The following is a 16,267-nucleotide window of genomic DNA, read 5'->3' on the forward strand; positions in this document are numbered from 1 at the left end:
CCCATGTCAACGGGGGGGGGGCCCCCCCACTGGGCACTGGGTGGACAGTTCCCTTCATTTATAAGGCATTGGCGCCACCCAGTGGCTCAGTGGAGAAGTGTCTAGAAGGCACACGCCCGCACCCAGCTGGAAAGACCCTAAGGAAACAACTGGTATCACCTAACTGTGGCACCCCGAGCTCCTTAACCTGCACCGCGTGGTGACCCTCTGATGATTGGGACGGTCTTCTAAGGGCTGGGTGACGCACTCCTCAGGGAGGGCACCTGCAGGGCTCTCAGTCCCTGGTTTTTATCACGGTCACCGTCTACTTGTTCGACCTCCTTGAATTTCTCCACATTTCCTCCCTCCCTCCCTCTCTTTATTCTGAATAGAAACATCCAGTGTTTCTATCCTGCACGTCAGGTACTGCCTGAAAGCCTCTGTGTCCTTGCTGAGCACCTGCTGTATGCAAGGCCTTGAAATACAGAGAAAGGTCCTTCCCCGTGGGCACTGCCAAAATAATGATGTGCACGGGCACCAGAGGGCATGCAGGAGGATCTGCCCCTCGTGCTCGATCAGCATGCCACCCACGGACCCACCCAGGGCCTGTCGTCACTGGCACAGGGGTTTTTGTGTCTCCCAGGAGCTCTGCAGGAAGTTCTAAATGGCATTTACAGTTTAAATCATTGTGAAACTTGAAGACTGTTTCATGACATGTGACAATGATGTGGAGTTCAAGTCGCAGTGTCCATAAAGAGAGTTCTGTGTGGTGCGGGGGATTGAACCCAGGGGTGCTCTGCCTCTGAGCCTCATCCCCAGCCCTTTTGAACATTTTATTTTGAGTCAGGGTCTCACTGAGTTGCTTGGGGCCTCGCTAAGTTGCTGGCTTTGAACCCGTGATCCTCCTGCCTCAGCCTCCTGAGTTGTTGGGGGTACAGGCGTGGGCTGCCGTGCCCAGCCATCACACCCAGGGGTTCAGCATCGTCCGAGGTTGCTTTTGCATCCTGAAGACAGAACTGAAGAGTCGAGAGAGCGACCTGCGGCCCCCTAAGCGTAAAATGGCCACCGTCCGGTCCTTTATAGATAAGCTTGTGAGCCCCACATCCACCCTGGAGCAGGACAGCTAAGCGCTAGATGGTCCCAGGAGCTCTTTAGTTATCAGGGACACTAGCAAAACCCACAGAGCCGCTGCGGGCCTCTGTCCTGTTCTTCACGGGCACGGGTTGGACACCCGAATCTGAAATCAAAATGCTCCAAGACCCAGCACTCTCAGGAGGCTGCAATGGGAGAGTCCACACTGACCTCGAGGGTCACAGTCAAAACACAGGCAGACTGAAAATATTGTATGGGACACCGTCAGGCCACGTGGGTGAGGCGCATTTGAAACATAAGCGGGTTTGCTGTTTAGACCTGGGCCCTCCCCACGAGATCTCAGGAGGCGTCACGCAGATATTCCAACATCGCAAAGTCCTGCCACCCTCACCGCCTCGGGCCAGGCATTCCACACGAAGGCTGCTCACCCTGCAGAGCCAGTGAACCCCAGCGGCTCTAGGACAGGGCGCTATTCCTGATTGCCATCTCTTTTTAGATGGGGAAAGGGGCCCATGACTAGGGTAAAGGTTTCCAGTCAGTAAGTGGTCAGGGCAGGACTTGAACCCAGGAGCTACTGAGAGAGTTTGATTTTAATCAAAAGAACAACTGAACTTGGTGGCGCACGCCTGTCATCCCAGTGGCTCAGAAGGCTGAGGCAGGAGGATCTCGAAAGCCAGCCTCAGCAAAAGCGAGGCCCTAAGCAACTCAGTGAGACCCTGTCTCTAAATAAAATACAGATAGGGCTGGGGATGGGGCTCAGTGGCCCTGAGTTCCACCCCTGGTACCAAAATAAAATAAATAAATAAAATAAAAGAGTCCTCTCTCTTTTCTCTCTCTGTCTCATTACTTTTTCTCTCTTTTTTTTTTGGGGGGGGGGTCCGTTGGTTGCTCAGGTAACAATCTCTTTCCCGTAAAAGGGTCTTTTACTATCGTTTTGCTGTGTGCCGGGGTCTGAACCCCCCAGCAGTACTGATACCTTGTGCCCCCTCTGCCTCCTGGTGACCCCAAGACCCTCCCTGAGAAGCCCCAATGCCATCGGCAGAGACTCCACCTTGCAAGAGGGGAAACCAAGTCCCAGAGGGGCCGAGCCCCGCGCGTCCCTAGGGCTTCTCCCTCTCCCAAGCCCCGCCCCTCTGCCCCGCACCTGCCACAGGTAGGCGAAGCAGAGGCAGATCCAGAGCAGCAGCAGCCAGGAGCTGTTGAGGTAGAGGACGCTCTCCGTGAGCCGCGGCACGTCCACAGACAGCAGGTTGACCACGTCCCCCACGGCGCTGGCCTTTCTGGCGCTGCTGGACAGGGCCAGGACCTGGGCCGGAGGGACAGAGGGGCTGAGGAGGGGAGGAGCCTGTGAAGTCCCCTGTGCCCACCTCCCGGGGCTGTCCTGGGCATCCAGGCGGAGTCCCTAGAGCTCTGACGCAGCAAAAATCCACAGCCCCGATAAATACACCAGCTTCAGCAAGGTCACGGAGGTCATCTGCCAAGTGCCAACCCGGCCCCGGGCTCAGCCGTGCCCCACGCAATCCCAAACGCCCAGACAGAGCCCTCTCCGGCTTTGAATCCCCAGGGAAAATATCCCCAGTAAAACTGGGACCCTCGAGATGCGTCCTGACTGCAGAACTGTTAAAGGGTGAAAAGAGACAGCCATCCCGGGTCAGGGAGCTGCACACTTATTACCCCACTGGGCAGCCAAGGGGACCGAGGCCCAGAGGGGTTGAACAACTTGCTCAGAGTTGGGGGGGGCTGGTAAATGCTGAGCTGGGATTGGAAACCAGGACCAGAAAGGCGTGATGTGGGCCAGGCGTGATGTGGAACCACGCCCCCACGATTCCACGGCCTCGGACCCCGATCCTGTTTCCCCCGACCCGGGGGTCACAGTGGACCCCTTCTGGCCTGTTGGATGTCGGGCTCTACCTGCGATCCTCTCTTTGCTGGTGTGTGAGGGTGAGAGTGAGCTGGGCCGGGGGTGCAGCTCTACAAGGGACAGCCACCTGTGCCCCTCCCTGAGCAGCCGACCGGCACCAGGGACTGGAGTTCCAAAGGGAAGGACACCCAAGCCTTTCACAATGTGTTCAAGGGCAGCGAGGGGCAGCCCGAGGGGCAGCGGAAGTCCGGCTCATTCATCCGGAGATCAAAGGGCTTCCTCTTTAGCTCAGGAAACAGGTGAACTCGGGAGACTTGAGAGGCCACACCCAACTCCAATGCTGAGTGGACAGGAGCCTGCACAGAGCAGGCTGGCCGGGCAGCATGCCAGGGCCATCCAGGACGGTGCCTTGTCCCCTCTCCTGCGGGTGGCAGCTCAGGGGCTGGGAACACCCTCATTCAGTTGCTGCAGACCCCCCCGGAGCCAGGATCCGTGGCAGCTTGGTGGGCCTGGCCCCCAGGGTCCCCTGAGGGAGCACAGTCACTGCCCAGCTCTGGCTGCCCAGGGGGTGGTCACAGTCGTCACAGAACCTCCAGGCCATGGCACTGGACAGTGGCCCAGAAGTCACTCCACCCTAAGCAGTGCTGCCTGGTGACAGGGGACAGTCCACCACAGGCAGAGGCTGTCATGAGCAGGAGTGGACACTCCCAGAGGAAGAGGAGGTGGATACAGTGACAGTCACCACCCTGCTCAGGAAACTCAGGATAGAGGGACGTCCAAGGTCAGGGCTGTGTGTGTGTGTGTGTGTGTGCATGTGTGTGCGTGCAAACTTGGGGATCCTCCTGTCTCAGCCTCCAAAGTCACTGGGATCACAGGCATGGGTCCCTGGGCCTGGCTTAACGTCAGAGGGCTCATGAGTGTCTACACCAGGTTTGGAAACCAGGACCACTCAGGCACGACCCAGCTTCGGCAGGACATTGAGCTGACCCGGCAGTAGGAATCCCAAGCGCCAAAGCCCCAAGGTGGGAGCACACCGGGCAGGTTTGAGGACCTGAGAGGAGAGCAGCATGGCAGGAGGAGGGTGAGCGTGGGAGGAGGAAGAGCTGTGTGACGGGATGAGCTTGGAGGGGTCTCAGGGTCAGATCACACGGGGCCTGACAAGGAGAACCAAGGAGATGAGAGTGCAGGGAGTGAAGACTCAGTGAGTGAAGACTCTGTTCTCAGCCCTGAGACCCGTCCCCTCCAGCCTGGACGGGAGGGCGTGAGTGCCCCGGGGCTCACCTTCCGGTACACCAGGCCGGTGATGGCGGTGCGCAGCCTCATCTGCAGCACCTTCACCCTGTACATGAAGTGCTGCTCGAACAGCGTCTGCAGGCAGGCTGCGAGGAACATCAGGGTGGCCAGGAGCGGCCCCTTCCAGGCGGGGGCCTCGGGGCTGTCCATGAACTCCAGGAACAGGCTGGGGGAGGGGGAGGGCAGCGGATGAGGCCAGCACCCCGCAGCTGCCCGCCGAGGCCCAGGGGCGCAGACCCCTCCTGCAGAGGGCCGTCCCCCGCATCCTCGCTCCTTCCCATGAGGCCTTGGGCTCCTCCTGCAGAGCTGAGATCCCCCACCAGGAGGCAGCACCCCCCAAAGAGGGCATTGACGTCAACCAGGGCCAACAGGGTCCTCATCCCGTCTGCCTAGTGTCCCCCGGGACCCCGAGGCGGGGCCACGCAAGGACACGGTGAGGAGTGGCCTTGGGAGAAGCCCACCCCGCCGCCGTCTTCACCTTGGGCTTCAGCCTCCAGACAGAGGGACGGTGAGTCCAGTGGTCACCCATTCTGTGGTGCTCTGTTACAGGGGACCTAGGGACTCACACTCGGGCCCTGACATCTGGCTGGAGGGGACGCTGCTAGCTCCCAGCCACGGCCTCAGGAGCACATGCCACTTTGTCCCCTCTCCTGGACCCTTCCAAGTGGCCATGGGAACAGGCCCCAGCTAGCCTTCTGCACGTGCAGGAGAGAGAGCGGAAAGTGTCCCTGGTGAGACGGTCCTAGCAGAGCCACCTCCAGGGTTCCAATGGCGCTGGCGGGAGGCACCTGCCTAGCGCACCCAGGGCCCCGGGCTCCGTGCCCAGCCCAAAGGAATGTAAGGAAATGAAACCGGCAGAGCCAGTGTCCAGCCAAACCCGGAGCCGGAGGAGGACACCCGGGTGGACCCCGGCAGTGGATCCTAGCCGGGATGCCACCATATTGTCACAGCCCAACAAACACATGCCTGGTGGCTCTGCATCCCTCACCTTGGGGTGGTTTAGAGCCAGAAGCGAGTGACCCAGGCAGGGGAGGCTCACCCCCTGACCTCAGGGACACTTCTCCTCTTCTCGCCTCCATGCCCCGCCCGGGTGCTGGGCACCACGCATCCAGGAAGAGGCCGCAGGAGACCGCAGCCCTGGAAGGACGCCGTGGGGCCGCCACCTTAGCCAGACGCCCCACCTACCTGAGGAGCTTGGGGACAGAGAACCTGAAGACGTCACTGATGACCAGGCTGAGGGTCCCCAGCAGGAAGGTGGAACGGAACACCCGGCAGATGGCCCTGAGCAGCGGTCCCCGCGGGCTCCCCTCCTGCTGCAGGAGGGCCTCCTTCTCCGCAGCCTCCGTCTCTGCGGCCTCCGCGCCGCGGCGTCCCTTGCTCTTGGACACCTTGGTGCGCCTTCGAGGACAGGAGAGGGTGTCGGGTGCTGCCCACAGGCTGAGCCGCCCGGCAGGTGCCAGCCCCCGGGGTTCTGTTCCCCACGCACGACAGGGGGCGGGCGAGACCTGCTGGCTCCGACACCCAGGGGACTCGATCAGGATGGGCAGCGGCGAGGGGGAGCGGGAGGGACGGCAGGCAGCCCGTGGCCTTGGGGCCACCGTGGGAGGCACCTGTGGAGCTGACGGGGTGCGGGCACTCCTGCGTCCTCCCAGGAACCCTGCAAGCCTGGTGTCCCCTCTTCTGCACAGACGAGGAAACCGAGGCTCAGAGGGGCCCGTGGACGGGCCCAGGGTGCGAGGCTGGGACCAGGGGCCCCGCCGCCGAGCTGCATCCCAGCCCCCAGTGTGTTCTGTGACAGGGTCTCCCGAAGCTGCTGAGGCTGGACTTGAACTTGGGGGTCCAGGTGACGGGTGGACTTTGCTGACCGAGAACCGGCCTGAGCCCCCGCCCCAGCCCTCACCTCTGGGCCACGCGGTGGCTCCTCCTCCATTCCTGCTCCAGCCGGGAAACCAGCTCTTCAGAGGACTTTCCTTGCTCGAGTGACCAGAAGTCTTTTGGTCCCAGCGGCTTCCTGTAGCCCCTCCAGAGCAGCCTGTCCAAGAGGGACACCGAGGCCCGTTTCTCCAGCCGCCCACCCCGGGGGGCCCCAGCCGGCAGCCGTGTGACCCTGGGCATGTCACTGTGGCTCTCTGTACCTCTGTTGGGCCCTGGGTCAGGGAAGGCAGCCGACCTCAGCCCACCTGACATCGGCGGGGCACCCCTCGGTGACGAAGAGGGTCTCACTGATTCTCAGGGGAGCCCTCCGCTAGATGATCATTGGCCCATTTTACAGATGATGACGGACACAGAGGCTCAGAGGGATGACGAAGTGACTTCACCAAGGGACAGCTGACATCGCTAGGGCAACAGACCCCTCCCCGAGGGTCAGAAGCCCAGGGGCTAAAACGCTCAGAGTGGAGGGGATCTGAACTCCTCCCCCAGCTAAAAATACCTCTCCTCCTCCGCTGGCCCAACCAGCAGCCTCAGGGCCTTTGCATACGCCTGACACACTGCTAAAATCCCGTTTCCTGCCACCCCTCCTCTGGCCGTTTCTTACTCATCGTCTGAGCTTACACCTGACTTCTTAGGAAGGTCCCCCTGGACTTCCCAGCCCCGGTGGATTCCATTCTAACTGCCTGGGGTCTCCTGAGCCTCATTTTAAAAGAAAGTCAGTTGCCACGATGATCCCCATTTTTTACCTAATTATCTACTTAGTGTCCCCTCCTCCAGCAGATGGCAAGTTCCCTGGGCAGGGGCAGTACTGTCCACCTCCCTGTCTTGTGTTCCCGCATTCTGGCAGGGTTCTGTGACCTTGGGGCACGTCCCTAGGTTTCAATTTTCTCACTTTAAAAGTGAGACATGTCCTGCAGATGGCCTGAGGTGACTGAGGTCGGCACATACAGGAGAAATTAAACTCTACGGACGTCTGCGGAGGGAGCCTTGCTTTCTTTTCGGGTCTCTTTGATCTTTCTGATGACACCTGGGAGGTCCTCCGGGTGTCACCTCTCTCTCTAGGACTTGCCAAGTGCCCTTTTATTCTAAGACACAGTGATCTTGGGCACCCACCGGCCTGACCGGGACGGGGTTAACCCAGCTTGCCGTGCCCTGAGGAGTTTTCTTCCGGAGTTTTCTACAGGGCAGGGGATTTGACTGACTTTCCAAGTCTGGACACTGACAGTAAGATTCCTTTTTAAAAAGTTCATTGAAGTTTAAAAAAAAAAAAAAGTGAGTTTTTAAAAAGCGAGCTCACTGGGGAGGGCGGGCGGAGGACACCCCATGTGGCAAAGAGCAGGAAAAGCCACCCTTAACTAAGTTAAGGAAGCAGCAGCAAGACCCCCGGTGTGTGTGTGGGGGGGGCTGCCAAGGAAACTTCTGGGCTCTTCCACCAAGTCCACACATCCAGAGGCCCCCGTTCCTTGTTTGTGTGACGACCCTTTTATGTAACACTCTCTACGCACCAGGCCCCACCTAAGGGCCTCCTCAACTTTGTCTTATTCAACCTTCACAGCCCACGAGGGGGATCCTGTCATTCTTCCTGTTTTGTAGGTATGGGGACTGAGGCACAGAGAGGTAAAGTAGCTTGTCTAGGGCCACACAGCCAGGATCCACGTCCATGTGGTTGGGTGCTACTGAGGTCTGACTGCAGTGTGTTCAGGAGGGGGTCTGGTGGGTGGGCACATCCCCCGTGCCGGGGGGGGGGGCTGGCCCTAGAGGAGCAGCCGGGGCCCCTCGGGCAGTAGAGCGTTGGCCTTTTGCATCTTACTCCTGGTGGTCAGCACAGAGTAGGTGCTTATTAAACGCTGGCAGAACGACTAAAGCTGTGCTCAAGCACGGGGCCCTTTCCATTTACAAAGGCAGAGCGGTCCCCAGGTCACAGAGGGCTAATTGGAGACCCCAGGGATCTGTGTCATGGCCCCTAAGAGGCAGAGCCAGGGTCCGAGTCCAGATCACACCCCAGAAAGTGAAGTGGGCGCAGGTATGTGGGACACTGACCGGAGGCAAGCCCCCGGCGGGAAAGCCGGGCCGGCCCTTGTCAGGCAGCAGCCTGGGTGGCTAGGACCCCCAGCCCCTTCCCGCCACCATGCTTACCCCGAAATCCACCAGAACATGGCTCTGGAGGGGAAGGAAGCCCCAGCCTTTGGACATGGATTCTGCAAAAGATGAAAGATGGGGGAGGGGGAGGCCTCAGCGCACACCCAGGGAGGGTAGGTGACCACGGTCAGGAAGACAGGACGGACCGGCCACGCACTCCGCACTCAGAATGCACACTGAGGGCACTGCCTCCTTGTCACGTCGAGGAGCGTGGTGCTTCCTAGCAGGCAAGGTGAAAATGGACTGAGCTACAGACTGGGAGAGTCCACGCAGTCAGAAATGAGAGCGGCTCAGGAGAACAGCTGTCCACACCAAGACCAAGAAGTTCTCAAAGAAGGACCATGTCCTCAACAATGTCCCCCAGCCAGGGCTGGGAAGAGGGCACTGTCCACTTCACAGAAGAAACACGAATGGTCAAAAAATACATGGAAAAAAATGTTCATCATCTCTAGCAATTAGAGAAATGCAAATCAAAACTACGCTAAGATTTCACCTCACTCCAGTCAGAAGGGCAGCTTTTGAGAATACAAACAACAATCAGTGTTGGCGAGGATGTGGGAGAAAGGCGCACTCATACGTTGCTGGTGGGACTGCAAATTGGTGCAGCCAATCTGGAAAGCAGTATGGAGATTCCTTAGAAAACTTGGAATGGAAACACCACTTGACCCAGCTCTCCCTCTCCTCAGGCTATATCCAAAGGACTTAAAATCAGCACCCTACAGTGATGCAGCCACATCCATGTTTATAGCAGCTCAATTCACAAGAGTCAAACTAGGAACCAACCTAGAGGCCCTTCAACAGATGAATGGATAAAGAAGATGTGGCACATACACACAATGGAATATTGCTTAGCAGTGAAGAAGAGTGAAATTATGGCTTTGCTGGTAAATGGATGGAACTGGAGACTATCATGCTAAGTGAAATAAGCCGATCCCCCCCAAACCAAAGGCCAAATGATTTCTTGGATATGCAGATGCTAATTCACACTAAGGGGGGGCACAGCTAGGAGAGAATAGGGGGACTTTGCATTAGGCAGAGGGGAGTGAAGGGAGGGGAGGGGTATGGGGGTAGAAAGGATAATAGGAAGAATCAGACTTTATTACCCTATGCGCATCTGACGGGTGTGATTCTATACCATGTTCAACCAGAAGACTGAGAAGTCATGATCCACCTGTGTGTGACGGGGCAGGTGCCTCCTACTGTCACGTAGAGCTCATTAGAACAAAGTTTTTAATAAAGAGGGCTCTTTCCTGAGATTTCTGTCAGCTGACCCACAAAGTTGCGCAGTCTACCCTCGTCACCAACAAGTCACAAAAGCGCCCATGTCACTCCATGGTAGCCATCCCAACTTGTTATCAATTATTAGGTTTTTCTTTGTTTCCGTCCTGACAGGCACAGAAAAACCCGACGGCCGTTCTGAACAGCTCACCGGCGTGGGCAGGTCTAGAGCTGGCCGCGGCCCGGCTCTTCCTCAGAAAATTCTCCCCTGATTCCCCAGGTGCCTGCTTCAGTGGCATGCGTTGGGGACTCAGGGGCCTGAAAGTCTCCTGCCGAGCACCTCCCCAGGTGTCACCTCCCCCACGTCTGCGCAGTTATGTGACCGCTAACTGCCTGGGGCGGGGACCCTGTCTGCTGATCACCAGATCCTCAGCACCTGGCAGGAGCCCAGGGCAGCGCTGTGGCCTCCAGAGCAAACCCAGCCCACCGCCTGCTTCTGCAAGCCCTGCTCTTGGCCGCCCGGCCGCGTCCCTCGGCCGACACTTCTCCTGTGCTGGCTTCTGCTCCACCGCGGCAGACCGGCTCCCAGAGCCTCAGATGTTTCCAGAGGGAGCTGGCCACAGGGCCACCGCGAGGAGCTGAGCCATCCCCATGTTGCCAGCGAATGAAAGACCCAGACCTAAGCTCTAGTTCCACGCTCTCGGGTCCCCCCCGGAGGCTGGGACCCAAAGCGGTGCAGGCAGGAAGGAGGCCTGGAGTTGGGGACCTGGGGACTCACCGGCTGCTGGGCGTCTTTAGGGAAGAAGGTGGGCCAGTCCACCAGGCAGGACAGCACAAACTGTGCCACCACCAGGGACAAGCACAGGTAGGTGGACAGGTGGCTGAGGGGGTCGCTCTGGAAGCCCTGCAGGAGAGAGAGCACAAGTCCCCCTGAGTCTGGGGGACCGAGGACAGTGCCTGAGCCCCCAGGGGTGGAGGCAGAGAGGGGCTCCCAAGAGCGGGGAGGCCGGGGCTGAACAGGGTTCCAGGCCAGGAGCAGCGTCCAGGCAGGGGACAGGGCCAGGGTGTTCCCGAGCCAGGCCCCTGCATTCCGGGTTGTCCCAGTTTGCAAAACCTGATGTGCACATATTCTGTCTGAACAAACGCAGGGCCAGGGCTGTGTCTGGGCTTTGCCCTTAGCTGGTGACGACCGGACACAGAGCTGGGATAAGAAGAAGAAGGGACACTGGGATCTTGGAAGTCTTTCTCTATTCCAGCTTTCCCACCACACCCAGCCTCCAGGCCAGCTCCCTCTGGTTTCTGGTTGACGGAGAGGGAACGGGCTTAACTGAGCATGTACTCTGTCCCGGGCACACAGACGTCCTTCCTCAGCACAGTCCGCCCACCTGACCCCAGCTGGGTTTACGGCCTCCTGGTGAAACAGCAGCTGAGCTCAAGGGCACACAGATGGTGCCAAATTATGAGCTGTTCTGCTGAGCCACTGCAGGGCTGGACAAGAGACCAATAAGTACAGTCCCCTGGCTACTGCGATGGGGGTGGGAACGCACACAGGGCTCAGGCGGGGACAGTGACAGCTAGACCCACTGGGGGAATCACCAGGCTTGTCTTCTGCCGACGGGTCTCACTGACAGGCAGACAGGGTCCCACTGAGTGGCTCAGCGCCTCACAGTGGCTGAGGCTGGTTTTGAACTCAAGATCCTCCTGCCTCGGCCTCCAGAGCTGCTGGGATGACAGCGTGCGCCCTGTGCCTGGCTCTCCTGAGATTTTTCTTCTGGCTTTTATTTTACGTTTTTGCAGACAGTAGACAGTTGTCCTCTGGTTTCACGGGGCCCACCTTCCCATGCCGCTGTGTGGTTTTTTTTTTTCTTTTAACCACTGTTGCTATGACGAAGCTGGGACAGTGAGAAGACCTGACCTTGGGAGAGGCTCACAGTTGGCCTCTGCACTCCTGACCACGTGGCCTGGGGGAGGGCATTCCCTCCTCGGAGCCTCAGTTTCCTGTCTTTGAAGTGGGACTTCGGGACCCTAGACAGAGCGTTCTGGGAAGACTCCAGTGTAGGGGGGGGGACATAAGTGCTCCCTGGTGCCTGTCCGTGGCCACTGCTCCGGCGTGCTGAGGACTCCCGGGTCTCTGTTTCTGTCCTGAGTTCCAGAAGCTGACTGTGGGCCCCACCCTCCATGATTTGGGGGTGCAGGTGGGATTTCCTCATTAGGTAAAAACGTTGCTCTTTAAAAATCTGTCCTAGGGTCAGAGATGTCCCTCCACTTTCTCCTCCTAGGAGCAGGACAGTGTCCACGTGGCTCAAGAAGCGATGGCCGGCCACCTGCTTCCACCTGGCCATCGGCCCCCAGCCCACAGCCTCGGCAGAACACTCTCCAGAGGCAAGTGACTCGCCATGGGTGGGCAGGTTTCCCTCTCAGGGGACCTGGCAGGATCTGGGGGCACTCTGGGTCACCACCGTGGAGGGCGGTTGCTGCTGTTAGTGGGTAGAGGCCAGAGATGCCCATCCACATCCCAGGACCATCCCCTGTCCCCCCACCAATGGAGAAGGGTCCAGTCCGAAGGTGGGCAGAGCCAGGCTGTGAAGCCCCATCCAGGCTGTGTGTCTCTTTGCAGAGAAATCGCTCCATCAGCTCCTAATACAGAAGCCCCGCTCCCCAGACTGGACAGCTGAGTGAGTGTGCAGAAAGTGAGTGTTGGCACAGATGCACAGGGACGCGGGGAGGCCGAGTGTGTCAGGAGGAGGGGGCACGTGCGTCACCTAGGGGAGAGCATGCGTGTGCGTCCAGGTCAGGCAGTACTCGTGTGAGCTCCTGTGTCCTGGCGGGAGGCGGGCCTGGGGCACGCAGGTGTGTGCCAGCCGGCAAGAGAGTGTAACGTGTGTGAGACCAGGGGATCTGTGCCATTAAAAAAAAAGCACAAGTGACAACGTGCAGGGATCTAGAGATTATTGCGTGAAGTGAAAGGAGCCAGGCTCGAGAGGTCAGGGCCGGGTGGCCTCACCCACAGGTAGAGGAGGAAGAATTGGCTCTTACAGACCAGGGTCCAGCGGGGTGGCCAGAGGCTGAGAGCAGGTGGGAGAGATTCCTCAGCAGGTACAAATATGGCCGAAGAATGCGGCCTGGCGTTCTGCTGCACGGGCCGGGATTGTAATTAACAATGTTGAATATTTCAAAAGAGCCAGGAGAGGAGTCTGAATGTACCCACCCCAAAGAAACAGCCCCTGGAGGAGGCGATGCATATGTTAAGCACCCTAACTATGGATTCTTACATGGTGTACATACGCACCCAAATACCCCGCTGCACCCCGTAAGTGTGTACGATTAGCATGTGCCAGTTAAAAGTCAGAACATGGACGGAGGGTGGCGACTCAGAAGTGAGGGTACGTTTGTGAGTCTCTAGTGTTTAAGTGTCTGGGGTGTGTGCCTGTGTCTCTCTGTGTTGAGATTAAGCCATGTGTGGAAAGGGCAGGGGATGGATGAGACCCAAGGCCGCCATATGGGTTTCCCCAGCTGGCCCAGGTCCCCACTTACCCCTCTGGAGGCCTGCTGGGCGGTGCTCGTAGCTGGCAAGAGGCAGCAAAGCAGCCAGTACCCAAACATCACCCCGGAAGCCCGGACTCCCTTCTTCCTCTCCATGTGAATCAGGAACACGGCGAAGCCCTGGGTGACAAAGTCCAGCTGGGCCCCTTGTGGGGGTGGGAGTGGGGTGGGGTGGGGTGGGAGGGGAGGCGCCTCTCTTCCCCACACTCCCCACCAGGAGCCAGCCAGTTTCCAGCAGAAGAGGTCATTACCATGGTGGTGAGCCACACTGTAGGGTGAATAAGGAATTCTGGGGCCTGGGGTGTTCCCTGTTGGATTTTCCAAAGAGGGAGGGCCACGTTGAAGGCACACAGGAGCATGAGGGCGAACCCGAGCACCTGGGGAAACAGGTGTAAGTAAGGCTGGGGGTGGAATAGACGTGGGAGGAGACGTGGGGTGATCCCACATCCTACTGGGCGCTGGTTCTGCAACATCCCGGCTAGGACCCTGAAATAAACCAAGGTCACACGTTACCAGTCTGCTGATGTGTAGGATGCGTGGGTGGGGGGCACTGCAGACCAGCCCTCGAGTGAGTAACACACAAAAGGACTTGGGCCAAACCCATGTCCCCCAAATGCAGAAGGAGTTCCAACAATGCACTCTGGGTGTGGAGATACCAAGTGACATGAAAATTATTCGCAGGCTGAAAAAGTTATGCCCTCTCACCCTTTGTAATCTCTGCTATCAAGTCTATGGGAAACTCTTCAATGGGCTGGGACGTTTCCAGAATATCTGCCCAAGAAAACGAGAGTGTTCGCACGTGCACACACCACAGAGAAGGCCAGGGCAAGGCTCCCGGAGGAGCTACCCAAACCACCCGGCCAGGCTCCTGCCGGGGTCACGGGCTACCTACCATCTGCAGCTGAGTGGGGCCGGCTGTCCATTTATGTAGCCTGTGAGCTAAGAAATTATTTATTGTTTTACATTTTTCAATCATTGGTTACCAAAAAAAAAAAATGCAAAAGCAGGTAATATGTCATGACTTGAAAATGAGATGAGATTCATATTTCAGGGAATATAAATAAAGTTTTATCAAAACACGCTCATGTCTCTTTCCTCTCTGCTGCGGATGGCTGTTTTGTGCTGCCCATGGGATGAAACAGCACGGCCCTCAAAACCTCTCGGAGGCAACAGTGGACCTTTCAGTTTGCGATGCCCGGATAGAGGGTGGGCAATACAGCCAGAATTTAATGATCTGGCCATGAATGAACTTGAAAGGACATTCCCATAGCAATGAATGGAAGGTGAATGAATGCAGAGGCCCACACTTGGAATAGCAGCATTTATCTAACACACTATGGTAAACACCTAACAATTTTTAAAAACTGCTCAGGAGGACTGTCAGTGGGGAAGCAAAGAGGAAAGTTAATTGGGCTGGGTGTGGCTCAGGCATAGAGCTGTGTGCTTAGCATGCCTGGGTCCCTGGGTTCCGTCCCCAGCACCCAAGAATCAAATCAAATCAAGTGTTCAAGTTTTAAAAAGGTAAAAATCACCATGCGCACCCCAAGTACACATGGCACCAGAAGAAGCCAGGCTCAGATACCTCTGCACTGTGGGGACATGCATGTGTCTGTGTGCTCACGGGGTTTTACAATTACAAAATCTGTTTGGGGGAACTTTGATCCACCAAGTGTACCTCTGTTGCCTTTCTAGTATTGATCTGTTTGGTCAGTGGGCTCCCTTTCGTCACTACCCCGTGTGCTCCCTGGTAGGTGTGTTCATTTTGGGGTCCCTGCCAGGTTCCCGGGCCCTCCCCTCCATCATCTGGTTTACGGCTCCCAGTGGTGGAAACTACCATTTTCACTTTGAAGAGCGGGGACATCCGGAGGTAGCCCCTGCCGTGGCGGTGGATGTGGAGGAGGTAGATGGGGCCGAGGACCCAGAGGTACATGGGGGGCAGCCAGACCCCCGCTGTTCTCAGGAAGCACAGGCTCAGGGGGCTGTGGGCCGCAGGCTCCGGCTCTGTCTGGTTCCAGACCTGAAGAACACCAGGCGGACCCTCAGGATGGTGCAACCCGGGGACCCAGTCTCAGCTGCCTGCAGGTCCAGCATTTGGGCCCCTAACATTTACATTAGGATGTTCCACGCCCTCTTTGGGATGCTTCTCACTTCTCAACTCTTCCCGTCCTCAGACCAGCCCTAGGGGTAGCTGTAATCACCACAGTGATTTGGCAGAGGAGGATGCTGAGGCCCAGAGAGGTTGAGTCACGTGGCTGACCATACCCACTGGGAAGTTGGTGGTGCGCGAATCTGAAGCTAGGGAATTGTGTCCTGGAGTCAAGGACAAGTGCGCTCCATAATAAGTGCTAGGCACAGGTGCCACCTCTTCTAAGATCTCCAGATGGTAGATGCTACTGTCCCCATCGTACAGATGAGTAGAGGAGGAGGCACCCAGAGGGGAGCCGTCTCCTTAAGGCCCACACAGGCAGGAAGTGCAGGGCTGACCTCCACTCAGGTGCCTGCCCTGGAAGCTTGTTCCATGGGACGTCTTTATCTCTGGGATTCATCTCCATCTTTCTGCTGGCCCTTTCTAACTGGAGAATTTCGAATACAAAGTTTGGAGGACATGGTCCCTTCAGGGCCACTCACCCCCGCCCCCCTCACTTATCTCTACTCGGACTGCCCTGAACTCAGTTTGCTTCCCTGTAGAAGCCGGGAAATGGAATCTCCTAATGATGGGTCAATAGCAGCGAAGCTCGGGTGGCGATGAGGGCTCGGGGCAGGCGCTCAGTTAACTTTGCGTCTCTTTATTGCCCGTCTACCAAGCCCTGAGAGCCTAGGGCTGGCGACCCCCGCCCTTCCCAAGAACTCCCGCTCTGGAGAGAGCTGAGGGCCCCATGGCCAAGGGGCCCAGGGAGGCAGGGGGTCTTGCAGACCGGATACGGCTCTCTGCGGTGGGAAGGGCTTGGGGAGGGTCCTCTAGCTTCATGCAAGTAGAGCTCACAGCCCCCAGTCGCTGGGAGATCCGGAGGCCCCTTAGTCCGCTGTCACCTGGATTGTAACAGGACAGCAGGTCTCTTCGCTTCCTGGGGCCAAGAATTTGGCGGGAGTGGGGGGCAGGGGGAGTATTTTCCTTCCTAGTATCGCAGCCCGAGAGAGATCTGGGGCCAAACCCAGCCCGGGGAAAGGAGAGCGGTGCTGGGTGCGCACTCACCCCCAGCCCTGCGCACG

The 16,267-nt window shown here is 58.0% G+C and overlaps 1 protein-coding gene across 1 annotated transcript; it reads right to left on the reverse strand.

The window, feature by feature from the left end:
• Positions 1-1,920: 1,920 nt before the first annotated feature.
• Positions 1,921-16,261, reverse strand: LOC107146529 (ATP-binding cassette sub-family C member 6). Its single transcript, XM_048789553.1, has 11 exons — positions 16,251-16,261; positions 14,892-15,074; positions 13,309-13,434; positions 13,049-13,177; positions 12,555-12,647; positions 10,293-10,418; positions 8,294-8,355; positions 6,126-6,257; positions 5,411-5,623; positions 4,214-4,391; positions 1,921-2,377 (listed from the first exon to the last, which is right to left on the reverse strand). Exons 2-11 carry the CDS (start codon positions 14,985-14,987, stop codon positions 1,961-1,963), a joined length of 1,572 nt encoding a protein of 523 aa, XP_048645510.1. The 5' UTR covers positions 14,988-15,074; positions 16,251-16,261; the 3' UTR covers positions 1,921-1,960.
• Positions 16,262-16,267: the final 6 nt, after the last annotated feature.

Source organism: Marmota marmota, unplaced genomic scaffold (genome assembly GCF_001458135.2).
Source record: "Marmota marmota marmota unplaced genomic scaffold, marMar, whole genome shotgun sequence".
Classification (NCBI taxonomy): domain Eukaryota; kingdom Metazoa; phylum Chordata; class Mammalia; order Rodentia; family Sciuridae; genus Marmota; species Marmota marmota.

What these genes read in the sequence shown, in the direction of transcription:
- LOC107146529 (XM_048789553.1), bottom strand. Translation starts at nt 14,987, where the DNA reads ATGTACCTCTGGGTCCTCGGCCCCATCTACCTCCTCCACATCCACCGC. An exon ending in ATGTTCTGGTGGATTTCGGG is followed by an intron (nt 6,258 to 8,293) that starts GTAAGCATGGTG and finishes CCTCTTGGACAG; the next exon opens with GCTGCTCTGGAGGGGCTACA. An exon ending in AGCCACCGCGTGGCCCAGAG is followed by an intron (nt 5,624 to 6,125) that starts GTGAGGGCTGGG and finishes CTGTCCTCGAAG; the next exon opens with GCGCACCAAGGTGTCCAAGA.